General features: G+C 41.8%; 1 protein-coding gene across 4 annotated transcripts in view; it reads left to right on the top strand.

The window, feature by feature from the left end:
• PDE4D (phosphodiesterase 4D) overlaps nt 1-14,266 on the top strand; it is a 1,324,573-nt gene that overhangs the window by 1,279,484 nt on the left and 30,823 nt on the right. For all 4 annotated transcript variants that reach the window (XM_086960668.1, XM_086960666.1, XM_086960669.1 and 1 more), the window contains 3 exons: nt 2,573-2,745; nt 5,792-5,890; nt 9,103-9,267. In XM_086960668.1, the coding sequence (XP_086816794.1) occupies nt 2,573-2,745; nt 5,792-5,890; nt 9,103-9,267 (437 nt within the window). The remainder of the gene's footprint in view (nt 1-2,572; nt 2,746-5,791; nt 5,891-9,102; nt 9,268-14,266) is intronic.

Genomic DNA, 14,266 nt, shown 5'->3' with positions numbered 1-14,266 from the left:
GGCCACCACCTTCCCTATCCCTGGCCACCACCTTTCCCTGGTATTCCTGATTTATATTTCACTTTTGTCTTCACACTCCTCCCACACTGAACGCCAGCCTCCTCTTTACCTTTGACTGCAGAGCACGTTATGCTTTTCTCAAAGGCTATTTATAGAATAGTTCCTTGTATAATCCTTCTAGTCTGATTTATCTCTCTACCTAATAAAGCAGTGTTAATCAAAGCCCAGGGCCAGCGATTATTTTGGGGTCTGTTTGAAGAATTGACTGGAGTTTTATTGCTTCTTACTTTGCGAGGCTGAAGGCTGATCTCACTTTCAGTGGCAGGATGCAGGCGCACAGCATCCCAGCTTCCTATCTGGGATAAGACCTAAACCACATATGCCTTTGAAACCAGCTAAAACATGACAGCTTCAGGCCCTTACATATGTCTTTGCTGATTGACTCTCATAAAACCCATCACCCCATCAGAGATTTATGTTTAATCAATTACCTAAAAAAAGGCTATAAATTACTTCCCTTAGATGTAGCTATATGTAGATAGATCAATGTAAAGGCAGAGTTGTCCTTATATAATTGTATGATTTTTTAAATTAAATGGTGAACTCAAGTTCCATTTTTTACATGTTTTTGTTGTAACTCACCCAAAAAGTTTCAATATTGGGCTTGTGTTGATTTCACCTGTTATATGAATAAAGAAAAAAGGAACGGAGGCACAAAAATAAAATTGTTAAATCATGCCAGCGGAAGTGGGAAATATAGTTTAAGATTTCCTTATCTCAAGCCAAAATATTAGAGACATTTTCACATTTTTGATTCGATGTGGTAGGTAGAGGGGGTTTGTAGCCTCGTGTGTTAAAGGGCTGTCAGTCATATATTGATCTAACCGTTCTGTTCCCACCACTTTCCTGATAAGTAAATATTTATTTCGCACTACTAATCTGAGTTTAGGATCATGCCTTAGTTATGGACTTTCTACTCCCAGGATATCTTCTCTCGTTTCAACTTTTTTCATTTGGGCTGGCAGGTGGTTGTCAGATTGGCTCAGTGGAGGTTGCTACATAATTTATTCGTGGCATGTGTTCCAGAACGCTTTGTGCATGTTGCATGGCACTATATAATCTGACTTTCATATGGAATTGTAGTGTCATCACTGTTCACCCAGTGTAGACCATCCTTGAATCATGGTTTAGTAGCTTGTTAATTGGTCTCTAATTCATGATTTGGTTTGGGGTAGCTCCAAGCTGCGTTTCTTCTCAAGGAGACCTAGGGAGTTGAAAATTAGTGGACTTAGGTTTTTTGAGGTGGAGACCAAAGTAAATGATATTTCTACATCAAAGGTTTCTTCAACGTTCCTCACATTTTGAGCTGGAGTGGTGTACCTGCCGCTGGGGGCCGCACCAAAGTTATTGTGAATCGTTTTGATTCTCCAGCCAGTGCAATTTCGGTGTTGATGCTTTGGAGATACACAAATCTCCTCAGCTATTTGTAGATCTTGTTCATGCAGTATCTGGTGCTGCTTTGGTCCTGGCTTCAGGCATAAGTGATATGGTGTCCTAAGTGTATATTTGAAATTACAAGTGATGCTTTTCAAATTGTGGATAGGGCCAACAGGGATACTGAATGCTAGTGGTGACCAACATGTACACTAGCTGACTAAGGGACTCTGGTAGTCCAGTCAATTATTTTAACCTACTCTGTAGAATGCCATTGTCAACCATGTTATAACTTGTGAATAGATTCAAGAGAATACGTGGTGTCTGATGGTATTGACTAAGCTGATGAGAGGTTTGGTGATGAGTTCTTTCTATCTTTCTCAGGGGTGGGTCTTGATTGCTGATCTTGGAACAATTTGTGCTATTGTGAATTCTCTAGTTGTTTTGTCAATCCCCTTTCAAGAATTTTATGCCAGTGTTGAATGTTCATATCCGATTGCTAGTTGGCAAGTGCCTCTTGGTCTATTATTGTTTAAGTTAATGTTTTGTAGTGTTTGGTTGCTACTGTTGCCTTTTTTAGTGCTTGGTTGCTTTCTCGTTCATTGTCTAGGGATTTATTGATGAGGTCAGTGATGGGCAGATTGCATTACCTATGTGGCTGTGTAGCGGCCCCTCACTAAATCTGCAGCTTTTATATTGTACAACAATTTTAATTACCTTATCTGTCTGCACCCGTTTCAAATTGGACAAGGAGGATTCTGCGATGTGCACGAATGTCAGTTGGTAGTTCACTTTATCTGGAGTGTTTATGGGCTCCCATAACATCATCATTTCTGATTCAAAGAACAGCATGTAGGGTTTACAGGTGGCGAGCAGGTAAACAATGCTAATAGCAAGTGAACTGAATTGACCTCATTTGGAGAGGGTTTTAACTCCGGTTCTCAAAAGACTGAAGCTGTTTTCCTCTTCCCTTTGTCATGCATTATTCATATAATAACTAATCCATATGGCCCATTTCATTGTTTTAAAACTTTGGAGTTCCTTATGTTATAGTTCTCTCTGTTTCAAAACATAGTTGTTCTGTGATCTCTTCCAAAACAAATCCCATTGAATAATCTTTATCGGTCTACCGCTTTAGACAAACAACATGAAGTGGAGATGCCTACTCAGGCACAGAAGGAGAAGGAGAAGAAGAAGAGGCCGATGTCGCAGATCAGCGGAGTGAAGAAACTCATGCACAGCTCAAGTTTAACGAATTCGAGTATCCCACGGTTTGGAGTCAAAACTGAGCAAGAAGACATTCTAGCCAAGGTAGGAACAGCATGAACAAGCTGACGTCTATGGCAAAAAGTGACAGTCATGGCTCCTATAGACTTTCTGGTTATGGCTGAATGTTGTGATGAAAGGAAGTTACATGGGGTGGCCATTTCGAAGGTTACTCTACTTGATTCTTTCAGATGTGGCCAGTGACTTCCATTTAGCCTTCATTTTTTTATGGTACATGTAGGACATGCTTGACTCCATTTTATGAAGTTAATTTAATGTCCGTGAACATCTAGTCTCCATTGCAAATATCAAGCAGATAGTTAGATAACTAACTGTTGCATTAAGAGTTCATTTTGTAAGCAGAGCATCCCTTCACTAAATGATTTTATTCCCATGTAAGATTCTTGTGCTCTGAGAATGTTTCCCTACAGGCATTCACTCTTTAAACATAAACTAATTAGATTTGGTACACTGTGATGGACTCGCCTCGCCCGCATATCGCTGGATGGGCACAGCACGTTGAAATTCCGCTGCGACTCAATGTCTAAAACTGATGCTGGTTGTGGACACATACCATGTAATGGAAATATTGAAAAACAGTAGTGGTTTGCTCATGAACATATATTACCACAAGATCACTATTATGCTCAAGTGTGTTGCAAATCTGTGTATCTGCTGAATATTGTAACAACACATTCTATTATACATTCATTCTTTTAATGTATATATGACTTTGCTTAGTGTGTACAAGTGCCTTTGTGATTGATAGTTTCCTGCAGCCTTATAACATTACATTTGCTAGGTAGGTATGTACTTACTGATTACTAGTAAACTCCATCCTCATCTCTTGGTATTGCATTATAGCCCACTACTGAGGGTTATACTGGCTGTTAAAGGCTTAGAATTCTGAGATGCTAGAGAGGACCTATTATTAAGAAGTGAGCTTTTAATGACTGGTATAGTATGGGCCAGGAGGGCCTTAATACTAGTAAAAGCCATTCTCTCCTTATACAAGGAGCTCATCCACAGACGGAGCGGAGCCCCTTTAGTTCCAGGGGCGACTAAGGCAATGGGTGCATTTTGAGACCCCAAAAATATTTTTGCTTTCAGCCAATATATATATATTTTTATTTTTTTATTTTTTAGATTGGTGCAGACCCGTCAGCGTTCCTAACAAAAGGTGTGCAAAAACATCATCTTCCCTTCCGGGTGAGAAAACTGATGATTCAGGCACCCGTCTTGTCGCGTATTGACTATGGAAATGCCCTATATTTAGGTGCACCTAGCTCGGTAATTGTAAAACTTCAAACAGTGCAGAACTGTGCAGCAAGAATGCTCATGGGTAATTTGTCTCGCCATTCGGCAAGGCCCGCCTTGCGATCATTACATTGGCTTCCTGTTCCGGAGAGAATCCGCTTCAAAGCCCTGTGCATTGCCCACAGGTCGCTTGGAGGGAAAGGCCCTCCATTAAATCACTCCTTGATCCAGCCCTATCGGGCCAATAGGCAACTCAGCTCTGACGATCTTTCTTTAGCTGTTGTTTCCAGGACAAAAAAGGCCAGAAGTGGCGGACAGCTTTTTACTTATAATGTTGCCAGATTGTGGAATTCGCTCCCTCTGCCTTTGCGGAAGGAACCCAACCATTTGGCCTTCTGCAAACAGCTAAAGACAAGGCTTTTCCCCTAGATGCTCTCTTCCACCTCTATAAACTTTTTCAGTGCTGGGATGCCTTCGGGTAGCTACGCGCTTTAGAAGTGCTATTTCATTCATTCATGTCAATACGAAGCAATCATTGACAAAACCAAAAGGCTAGCAGTCAATGCCAGACCTGTCCGACTTTGCCGATGTCTATATACTGAATAATGACTTTTGGTTTGAATCATTTCCAGTTGGGTTATTTGGATGATTGTTGCTCATTGATGTCATCATTAGTTAGATCAAATGCTAAAGGTATAGCTGGTATAGGAGAATGCTATTTGATGTGGAGTTACAGCCATTTTTCCCACCCAAGTTCACTTTGAGCGCACAAAAACATCTGACGGTGTCATTTTCCAGATCCTAAGTCACAGTGTGAGGATCTTCAGGGGTTTACACCTACAGATGGAATTCTAGACTTAAACGAGTCTGATCCAATCAATGGCTTTGGGATGAGAAAGCAGGAGATTCCAGGGAAGTTGCCACGCAAAACTTTGTAGCCGTTCACAAAGATGCTGACTAGACGTTCCCACTGTGAACATGAATGTAGTTGAACTCCATCAAAATGCTGTATTGAATGTTTCTCAAGAGAGGGGAAGAGAAAGGAGGACCCCCACACCCAGCAGAATTCTTCTAGGTAGAGAAAAAAGGCTATTAGAAAATATTTTGATCAAATAAAATTGAACATGACCATTTTATGCATAAATGCACACATCCTGAAGGTTTTCTGCCTTGCAGTCCTCAGCAATAATAAGGTAGGAGGTGATATGCGCCTCTCCAGAAATTTGCAGACATATAAAAATTGTCAGTGTAAGTCTATGAATGGAAGGTTTGCCCAAAAATATTTTTTCAATATAGAACCTGTGTCCTTAGCTCATCAATCTCAAGTGAGATGTGCTTGTCAGAATAGGTGGGTTATTCAGGTTTTTACATCTCCATTAGTGGGTTTCTCCTTCTTGTATTCATACTTTAGGAACCTGAGTAGCATGTATTTTCCTCTAATTGTCTGCTTCTTACAAATCTAGTGCTGCAAGGTTGTGGTGGCCTTGTCTATTTTACCCGATGAACGTAGGTATTGGAGTCTTGGGAACCCTGTGATGGAGAAGCTAGTCTATTGTGTCTTGAATTGTAACCTTTTCTCTAGTGGAACCCAATAAGACATTTGTAAATGTTTATTTTTCGTGGTCACAGGGCCAGAGTAATCTGGGAAAGGCAGGGGTAGAGTTTTGCTATAATCCAATATGAAGTGTGCAATTGCTCCTATGAGTGAGTCCTTAATCGAGAAAGGTCAGTCACCTAACTTGACTTTGACAATGTCATTTTTATTGTATTGTCAAATCTTTGTTCATAAAAGGCAAACACCGTTACAGAGTCTTGTGCTTAATTTCTCTCTTAGGAACTGGAAGACGTAAACAGATGGGGCCTTAACACTTTCAAAGTAGCTGAGTTTTCTGGAAACCGACCTTTGACTGTTGTCATGCACACCATTTTTCAGGTAAGGAATAGTCAAATATATATAGAGCACCCCCGGGGTCTCTAGGTTAGACTACAGCTCATTAGCATCTTGCAAAGACTAGCAAAAAAATGGTTAGGGGTTCTGCCCACTTAACCCTCCCGTACCTGAGCAGGAGACATCCAAGGATGAGAAAATAGCAACTAGGGGAACGAAGGGATCAATCCAATTTTAATTTTCAAACAAGAAACAATTAATTATCTTGTGAATAACAAATACAATGTTGAGAAAATATATGTTAATTCATCTACACACATATGAGAAGACATCAAGGGAGGCCCAACAACCAACAGTCTATATACAAAACATCATATACAAATATACACAACATTTACAATATCAACAAACGCTTATCTGTACCCTAAACACAAGGAATATATACAAATATATATACACCAATTCAAGTAAGTGCCTCCTCTTAATTTACAATGGAGTGCACGACAAAGTGGTAGTCCCAAGAGCAAAGCACCAAGGGGTTAGAACATCAACCCACTCTATATTTGTATTGGTGCACATCAGAAAAATCAAATCTTTTTTAATTTGTAACAGGGGACTCCATTCGAAGCAAAAGATGTCGACACAGTCGCGGTCGCGTTTCAGCCAGATGACATAGGCTTCATCAGGACATGGGTACTCTAATGATAACAAATATATATATATATATTACCTTCTTACTTGCCAACCATGGGCACATATAATAAAATGACATAACAGTTGCAAAAGTGGCATATCCTCCCCCACACGTGGAAATGCAGAATCTACTAGTGAATCCATCAAAGAAAAGGAAAGCGGGCAGAAGATAACTGCCCAACAATGATCAACTAAAAATCAAACAATGCTCAAAGTGAAATAAATCATATACAGTGCTATCAAACAAGCCCTCCACCACACCTTTATGAGTGAGCAAAACACACGTGTAAAGAAACACAAGGGAAACCCAAAAATATTTATACCTTATCTCCCACAGTGAACTCAAGTGTCTATAAACCAATTATAGTAACCCGAAGAACATAATATATACCTATTCCTCAAGGCCCAAACAAAATTCTCAGGCCGATGTCGGCAGCTAGTACACGTCACCATCCACAGGGGGGTGGGGCGGAGAATCGCTATCTGGGCCCAGTACCAGAAGTTATACCTGGAAAAAAACACATATAGAGGCCAATGAGCCGCAACCCCAAATCTAAGCCAGGGGAAAAAAAGTCTCACATCAGTGTCCACTTGAATAGGTTAACTGAAGAAAAAGCGTCAGGTATACCTTATATATACAATGGGTCCACTCAGATAAGAGTAATTGTAGAACAGGCGTGGCTCAAATCACACGTTCTTTCTGCCATCACCATCGGACCATAGCGGGGGGAGAGAAGAAAAGAGAAAGAGGAACAGTGCATTAGATCTCACACCGACCTCTGATATCACTAGTACTGCACTGAGGAGTAGGCTGTACTAAATATAGAAGCACAAAAGTTCCAAAAATCGCAAATCTACAATATGTGATACAAATATGTATCACTGTATCTTGCAAACTCCCACACACTACTGTATTTTATTCCTTTAATACTGTGTGCATTTAAAAATTAACGGAGGAGCCGCAGTAGCTTGGGTTTGAATATATTTATATGTATTAGAATAATTTATAAAGACATTGTAAATATATATGGGCACATTTTAACTACGGAAGAGGAAAGAGGTGATGACCTTGTGTATTATTTCTTTTCGTAAAACAATATGTTATCCTTACTGCCTGTTGTGTGGAAACTTCGGGATAAACTTTCTGTTGAAAACTGAGCCTAAAGCCCAGCCTCACCCTCTCTCCACCACCTTTTCTTAGGTCCTCAGAAGATTCAGCCCCTGTGCTGCCTTTATCCTACACTGTTTTACTGGGCTTGACCATGGATTTCTCCGTTCATTTTCCTACTGAAAAAGTACATATTTTTAAAAAGTAAATGTAAGATTTTCCCAAATACATGGCTTTAAGACTGGACAGGGAACCCCATTGCCATTCTGACCTTTTGGCGCTTGAGGAAAATGTTGGCCAGGGGCTGGTTCAACCAAGGATTTCAGAGAAGGGCAGGATTGGGCACACCTTAGAAGGTTTTTGAACTCCATTTTCAATAATAATACTTTGTATTTCTGCAGAAAATAAACCAGGCTCAAAATAGATTATTCTCGGAAAATAATACAAGACAGGCGAGTTCCGAAGACGCTGAACAGCCCTTGCATTAATTGGGGCTGCTTCATAAAAGTGTTTATCAAATTATCGTTGTGGGATTGCATATCAATCGCTTTTGGTGAGGAACTCTCAGCCGAATGTTTCATAACAGATAGCAGAGTCAAGAAGATCTTTATTTCGGAGGTGCGCTATAAAAGAAGCAAATATATAATATAAAACAGTGCAAAATAGATAGCATTCAAAGTTTATAATGTAAAAACAATTACGGCAGAATTTTTCCATACACACAATTGTTCGGATTTCATAAGTATTAGCCACAGTTAAAATTATTAAGACAATAAATAGATTTCATGTACCACTTTAAGAACATATTAAAAAGACAGAAAAACAATATGCCACAGGCAGAAAGTGCGGGCTTTGATTTGTGCAATTAATAGCCTGCGTTTGAGCCACATAGCAGCCAGATATTTTGAGACGGCGAATACAATTGGACCAGTTGTGCCGGTTTTTAGTATTCTGAGTGCCTGCATGCATTGTCGAAAGCCTAAGTTTTTACATAAAGGAACAAGCCAGTAGTTCCTAACCTTGCAGTATCCTGGACAAAAAAAACAGTACGTGTAGTTCAGTTTCAGTATCATATTTACAAGCTGGGCAATTTTCCGGGGCGGAGGGTGACCATCTGCTAGTAAGCTCTCGCAGTGGTAGTACACCATGCCTCCACTGGACATATCGTTTTTTCGCTGAGAGAGGGTAGATGTCATCGAAAAATTTCTCAAATAAATAAATATCTTTGCCCAGGAGAAAAGAGGCTGTTGTAGAGATAGCAGTACCATTGCAAACAAGGAAGGTATATGGGACGAATATTTCATTTTATCAGCCAGTTGTAAAATATTCCATAATATTCCACCCACTCTCTAATATTCTGAGCAACTGTTACTATAGCTGCTTTGGTTACAAAAGCGTAACCTAGGCTACGGTCCCCTGTTCGTTGAATTCCATCTTTACCATTGCTGTCTTTCAGGAGCGGGATTTATTGAAAACCTTTAAAATTCCAGCCGACACTTTAGTGACGTACTTGATGACTCTGGAAGATCATTACCATGCGGATGTGGCGTATCACAATAATATACATGCAGCGGATGTGGCTCAGTCTACGCACGTACTGCTATCAACGCCTGCTCTGGAGGTAAGTGCAGCGCGCTAATCTATCATCTTAGTCACTTTTCCCCAGTGTCATCCACTCAGGCCTAATTCAGGGCACATCAACTTCTAGGCTACATTTTATTTCACAAATCACACTTTTAGGTTTGCTGTTCCTAATAATGATAATGACATCAGCGTCTGACTATTTTTTGAAGGAAAGGTGGAAATTAGTACGGCTCTTAACTCTTTCTATAGACCCCACGTAGCAATAAGGTCAGCTCCCTGTTTTACCCTTTTCAGCAATTTAATGAATGTGTATTATATTTAATTACTGAAGAGAGTATATATTCTAGACGTTGCTGATCTGGAAAATTGTGATCTTGCTTTAAAAAAAAAACATTAAACTTTTTAGCAAAGGCTCTTTAGCTTCGGTGAAAGAAATATGTTACGTAGAAGCACATCTCACACCTCATCATGGGACAGTATCCTTATTCCCTAACCATATTACACTACTCTAATGTGGCCAAAAGTTGCACGCCCTCTAGAGAGACTCTAGAAAAAAATTATTATGATAAATGTCCTGTGCTTGTTTACATGCTTCACACCATGTGGAAAGCGTTGTTTCCTGTCGTGGCAAAAGGAAAAGGGTTAAGAAAAATAAGGTAGGGATCCTGGCAAAGGAGACGTCTGGGTCTTGCCAAGGTGAAGTGTAGTGGCGGGCTTTGAAGAATATTAAATTGGGGGTAGAAGGAGAAGGAAGGGAAGAGGGGCTCGAGCAGGGAGAAACTGTGGAATAGAGGATGGAAGTGAAATAGATGATGAAGTAGTGAAAGACGGGTAGTATTATAGACAAGGGAGGGTAAGGTAGGCATTTTAGCCAGTACTGGGGGGGTAGTCAAAGAATCAAACCCATAGGCTATCTGCATGAGTGAAAAGGGTATTCTACAGATGCATGGCAGTGATGGTGAAGCTGGGTGAGATACCTTGCCTAGACACCTTCACTAATCTGCAGTACGGAACAACTAACTGTTTGCAGGATTGGATTGGTCAAATCGGACTTTGGAAATACCCCAGTAGAAGGGCGAAGGGGCTGCTTTCAGGATTGGGTGGATGGAAGGATCATCTGCTTCTAGCCTGGCAAATATCCCTGAGGGAACACACAAAATGTTCATGTAAACACATACATAATTTGATTCCATCCTCCTCCTATCCAATTCTGAAATCCACCTTACAATGGTTGGACTCAATTGATGCACTCAGTAGGGCTGGTATGGGAACATTTTCCAAGGCTGCTTTTATTGGTCATTCCACCACTGACTGTTCACCTAAGAGATCATCATCCATTGACGATGGGTGCAAGGGAGTGCATGTTGACTCTGATGTCTCTCAGGAAGGCTGTGCTTCTGTTGTACATTGCATATTTGCGTGGGGTCTCAAGAAGGCTGGGCTTCCATTGTACGTTTGTTGGGGGTCTCAAGATGGCTGTGTTTCCATTGTACATCGCACATTTGTTGGGGGTCTCAAGAAGGCTGTGCTTCCATTGTACATTTGTTGTGGGTCTCAAGAAGGCTGTGCTTCCATTGTACATTGCGCATTTGTTGGGGGTCTCAAGATGGCTGTGCTTCCATTGTACATTTGTTGGGGGTCTCAGAAGGCTGTGCTTCCATTGTACATTGCGCATTTGTTGGGGGTCTCAAGATGGCTGGGCTTCCGTTGTACATTTGTTGGGGGTCTCAGAAGGCTGTGCTTCCATTGTACATTGCACATTTGTTGGGGGTCTCAAGATGGCTGGGCTTCCATTGTACATTGCACATTTGCGTGGGGTCTCAAGAAGGCTGGGCTTCCGTTGTACATTGCATATTTGTTGGGGGTCTCAAGAAGGCTGTGCTTCCATTGTACATTTGTTGGGGGTCTCAAGATGGCTGTGTTTCCATTGTACATCGCACATTTGTTGGGGGTCTCAAGAAGGCTGTGCTTCCATTGTACATTTGTTGTGGGTCTCAAGAAGGCTGTGCTTCCATTGTACATTGCGCATTTGTTGGGGGTCTCAAGAAGGCTGTGCTTCCATTGTACATTTGTTGGGGGTCTCAGAAGGCTGTGCTTCCCTTGTACATTGCGCATTTGTTGGGGGTCTCAAGATGGCTGGGCTTCCGTTGTACATTGCATATTTGCGTGGGGTCTCAAGAAGGCTGGGCTTCCGTTGTACATTGCATATTTGTTGGGGGTCTCAAGAAGGCTGGGCTTCCATTGTACATTTGTTGGGGGTCTCAAGATGGCTGTGTTTCCATTGTACATCGCACATTTGTTGGGGGTCTCAAGAAGGCTGTGCTTCCATTGTACATTTGTTGTGGGTCTCAAGAAGGCTGTGCTTCCATTGTACATTGCGCATTTGTTGGGGGTCTCAAGAAGGCTGTGCTTCCATTGTACATTTGTTGGGGGTCTCAGAAGGCTGTGCTTCCATTGTACATTGCGCATTTGTTGGGGGTCTCAAGATGGCTGGGCTTCCGTTGTACATTGCACATTTGCGTGGGGTCTCAAGAAGGCTGGGCTTCCGTTGTACATTGCATATTTGTTGGGGGTCTCAAGAAGGCTGTGCTTCCATTGTACATTTGTTGGGGGTCTCAAGATGGCTGTGTTTCCATTGTACATCGCACATTTGTTGGGGGTCTCAAGAAGGCTGTGCTTCCATTGTACATTTGTTGTGGGTCTCAAGAAGGCTGTGCTTCCATTGTACATTGCGCATTTGTTGGGGGTCTCAAGAAGGCTGTGCTTCCATTGTACATTTGTTGGGGGTCTCAGAAGACTGTGCTTTCATTGTACATTGCACATTGGTTGGGGGTCTCAAGAAGGCGGGACTTCCATGGTACATTACACATTTGTTGGGGGTCTCAAGAAGGCTGGGCTTCTGTTGTACAGTGCACATTTGTTGAGGGTTCTCGCATGTTTACATAACGCACTCTTTGAGCTGCTTGGGCAGTCTTATTGGTGGCAATTTTCATTTCGATTTTTGTCAGATCAGCTCTTTTCTCTGAGTCCTGTATCAGGACAAGGCTGATTTGTGTTAAGAGGAACACATACATATGTATTGCAGCAAATGTGACAATCCGTATTTATTTCATTTTACGTCATGCACGTGCTCATACAACGGTTAATAGCTCTTTAGTAACATGGTGAAGTCACACTGCTAATGAGCAACCATTGCATATATTATTTATGTAAATTTGCACCCATATAGCATCTTGTAATATTCTTTTTCCTCCTCTGAAGGGAGATGCCTAATTATCATAGTGCGTTCAGCTGTGTGTGGGTGTGGGTCTATATATAATTTTATCGACACTAACACATATGCGTACTATATATGTAGCAAGAGAACAGTTGATCTTGTAAATCGTCACTTTTATTCTTGTCAGATTCCTTCCATTCCAAATTTAAACAAATATATTTGTAGGTGTTGTACATCAACAGCCATGTTGTTGCTGCATCTGTCGCATTGCCAGAAACGTGCTACAGAGGTGCCAGTTCCAAGCCGACTGATTGCCTGCCCGTCCCATGTTAAAGCCACTTATTTTAGAAAAAGCTTCTCTCACGTAGCCTCGATAAATTAATCCTATAATGGATGAAGTAATCAGCAGTACAAAAAAGGGAATGTAATTATTTAAAACGTGTAAGTGCCCTATATGTTACTCTGTTATGTACCACTCTACACCACTGCATTCTAGACCATTGCACTCTATCACAGTCTACTCTGCACAACTCCACTCTATACACCAAATCATTCTACCCACTACACCCAAAGCCACTGTACTCTACACCACTCCAATCTGCTGTGCATCACTGCAATCTGACACTGCATTCTATGCCACTACACTCCGCAGCTCTCTACTCTGCCAGTGTACTCTACCCCACTCTACTATGCACCACTGCACTCTTTGCCCCTGCACCACTGTACTCAACACCATTCTACACCAATGCACACTGTGTCACTGCACTCTACGTCACTGCACTCTGTCACTCTATTTTGCAAGACTTCACTCTCTACCACTGAACTCAATGCCAATCGACTCAATGCCACTCTACTGTACACTCTGCCCTGCACCACTCCACTCTACTCTGCCCCTCTTCACTCTACTCCGAAACAATCTACTCTACATCACTGCACACTTCTCCTCTGCATTGTACTCTGCACCACTCTTCATCACTTGTTTCTACGCCACATCACTGCACTCTATGCCAATAGACTCAACAACACTTTACTCAAAGCCAATGCACTCTACGATAATGCACTCTACTTCTCCACTCTGACACTCTACTCCATGATACACCACTCTATGATGCTCTACTCCACCATTAAATTCTATTTCACTGTACGCCACTCTACCACACTGATCCACTCTACAAAGCTCTACACTACTCCCTCTACGCCACTCCATGACACTATAATCCACTCTCTTCTATGGCATACTACTCTACTCCTCCACTGTATGCGACCCCACTCCACTGTATGCCTCTCCACTCTACACCACTTGATTCTACAACACTCTACTCAACTGTATGCCATTCCACTCTCCTGTACTAATACACTCTATGCCACTCCACTCTACAACAATTTAGTCCACTCTACAGCACCACCCGCTACACCACTACACTGTAAACCACTCAGTTGCACTCCACAACACTCTACTCCACTCTAGCACGCTATGCCACTCATCGCCTCTCCACTCTACCTCCTTCCACTCCACTTTATGCCCTTCCACTCTGACACTCTACTCCCTCCACAACACTCTACACCACTCCACTCAGCTCTACTCTAGTCTGCACCACTCCATGCCCCTCAACTCTCTACGCCACTCAACAATACTCCACTTTACGACACTCCACTGCCCTTTACCCTACTAACTTTTAGCCATGATGCATAGCAGCCACACTGATGTACAACATAGCTAAAACACATTGGCAAAGAACATGTTACATATGGCTAAGGGGACTACACGGTGTAGGATTCACATGTCATTCATACTAGTAGGCATTTTTAAAGAGTGCTT

The sequence above is a fragment of the Lissotriton vulgaris genome, chromosome 3_1 (genome assembly GCF_964263255.1).
Source record: "Lissotriton vulgaris chromosome 3_1, aLisVul1.2, whole genome shotgun sequence".
In the NCBI taxonomy this organism is placed as follows: domain Eukaryota; kingdom Metazoa; phylum Chordata; class Amphibia; order Caudata; family Salamandridae; genus Lissotriton; species Lissotriton vulgaris.
The sequence above is the reverse complement of the archived record's forward strand: the minus strand, read 5'-3'. Positions and strand labels throughout refer to the sequence as shown.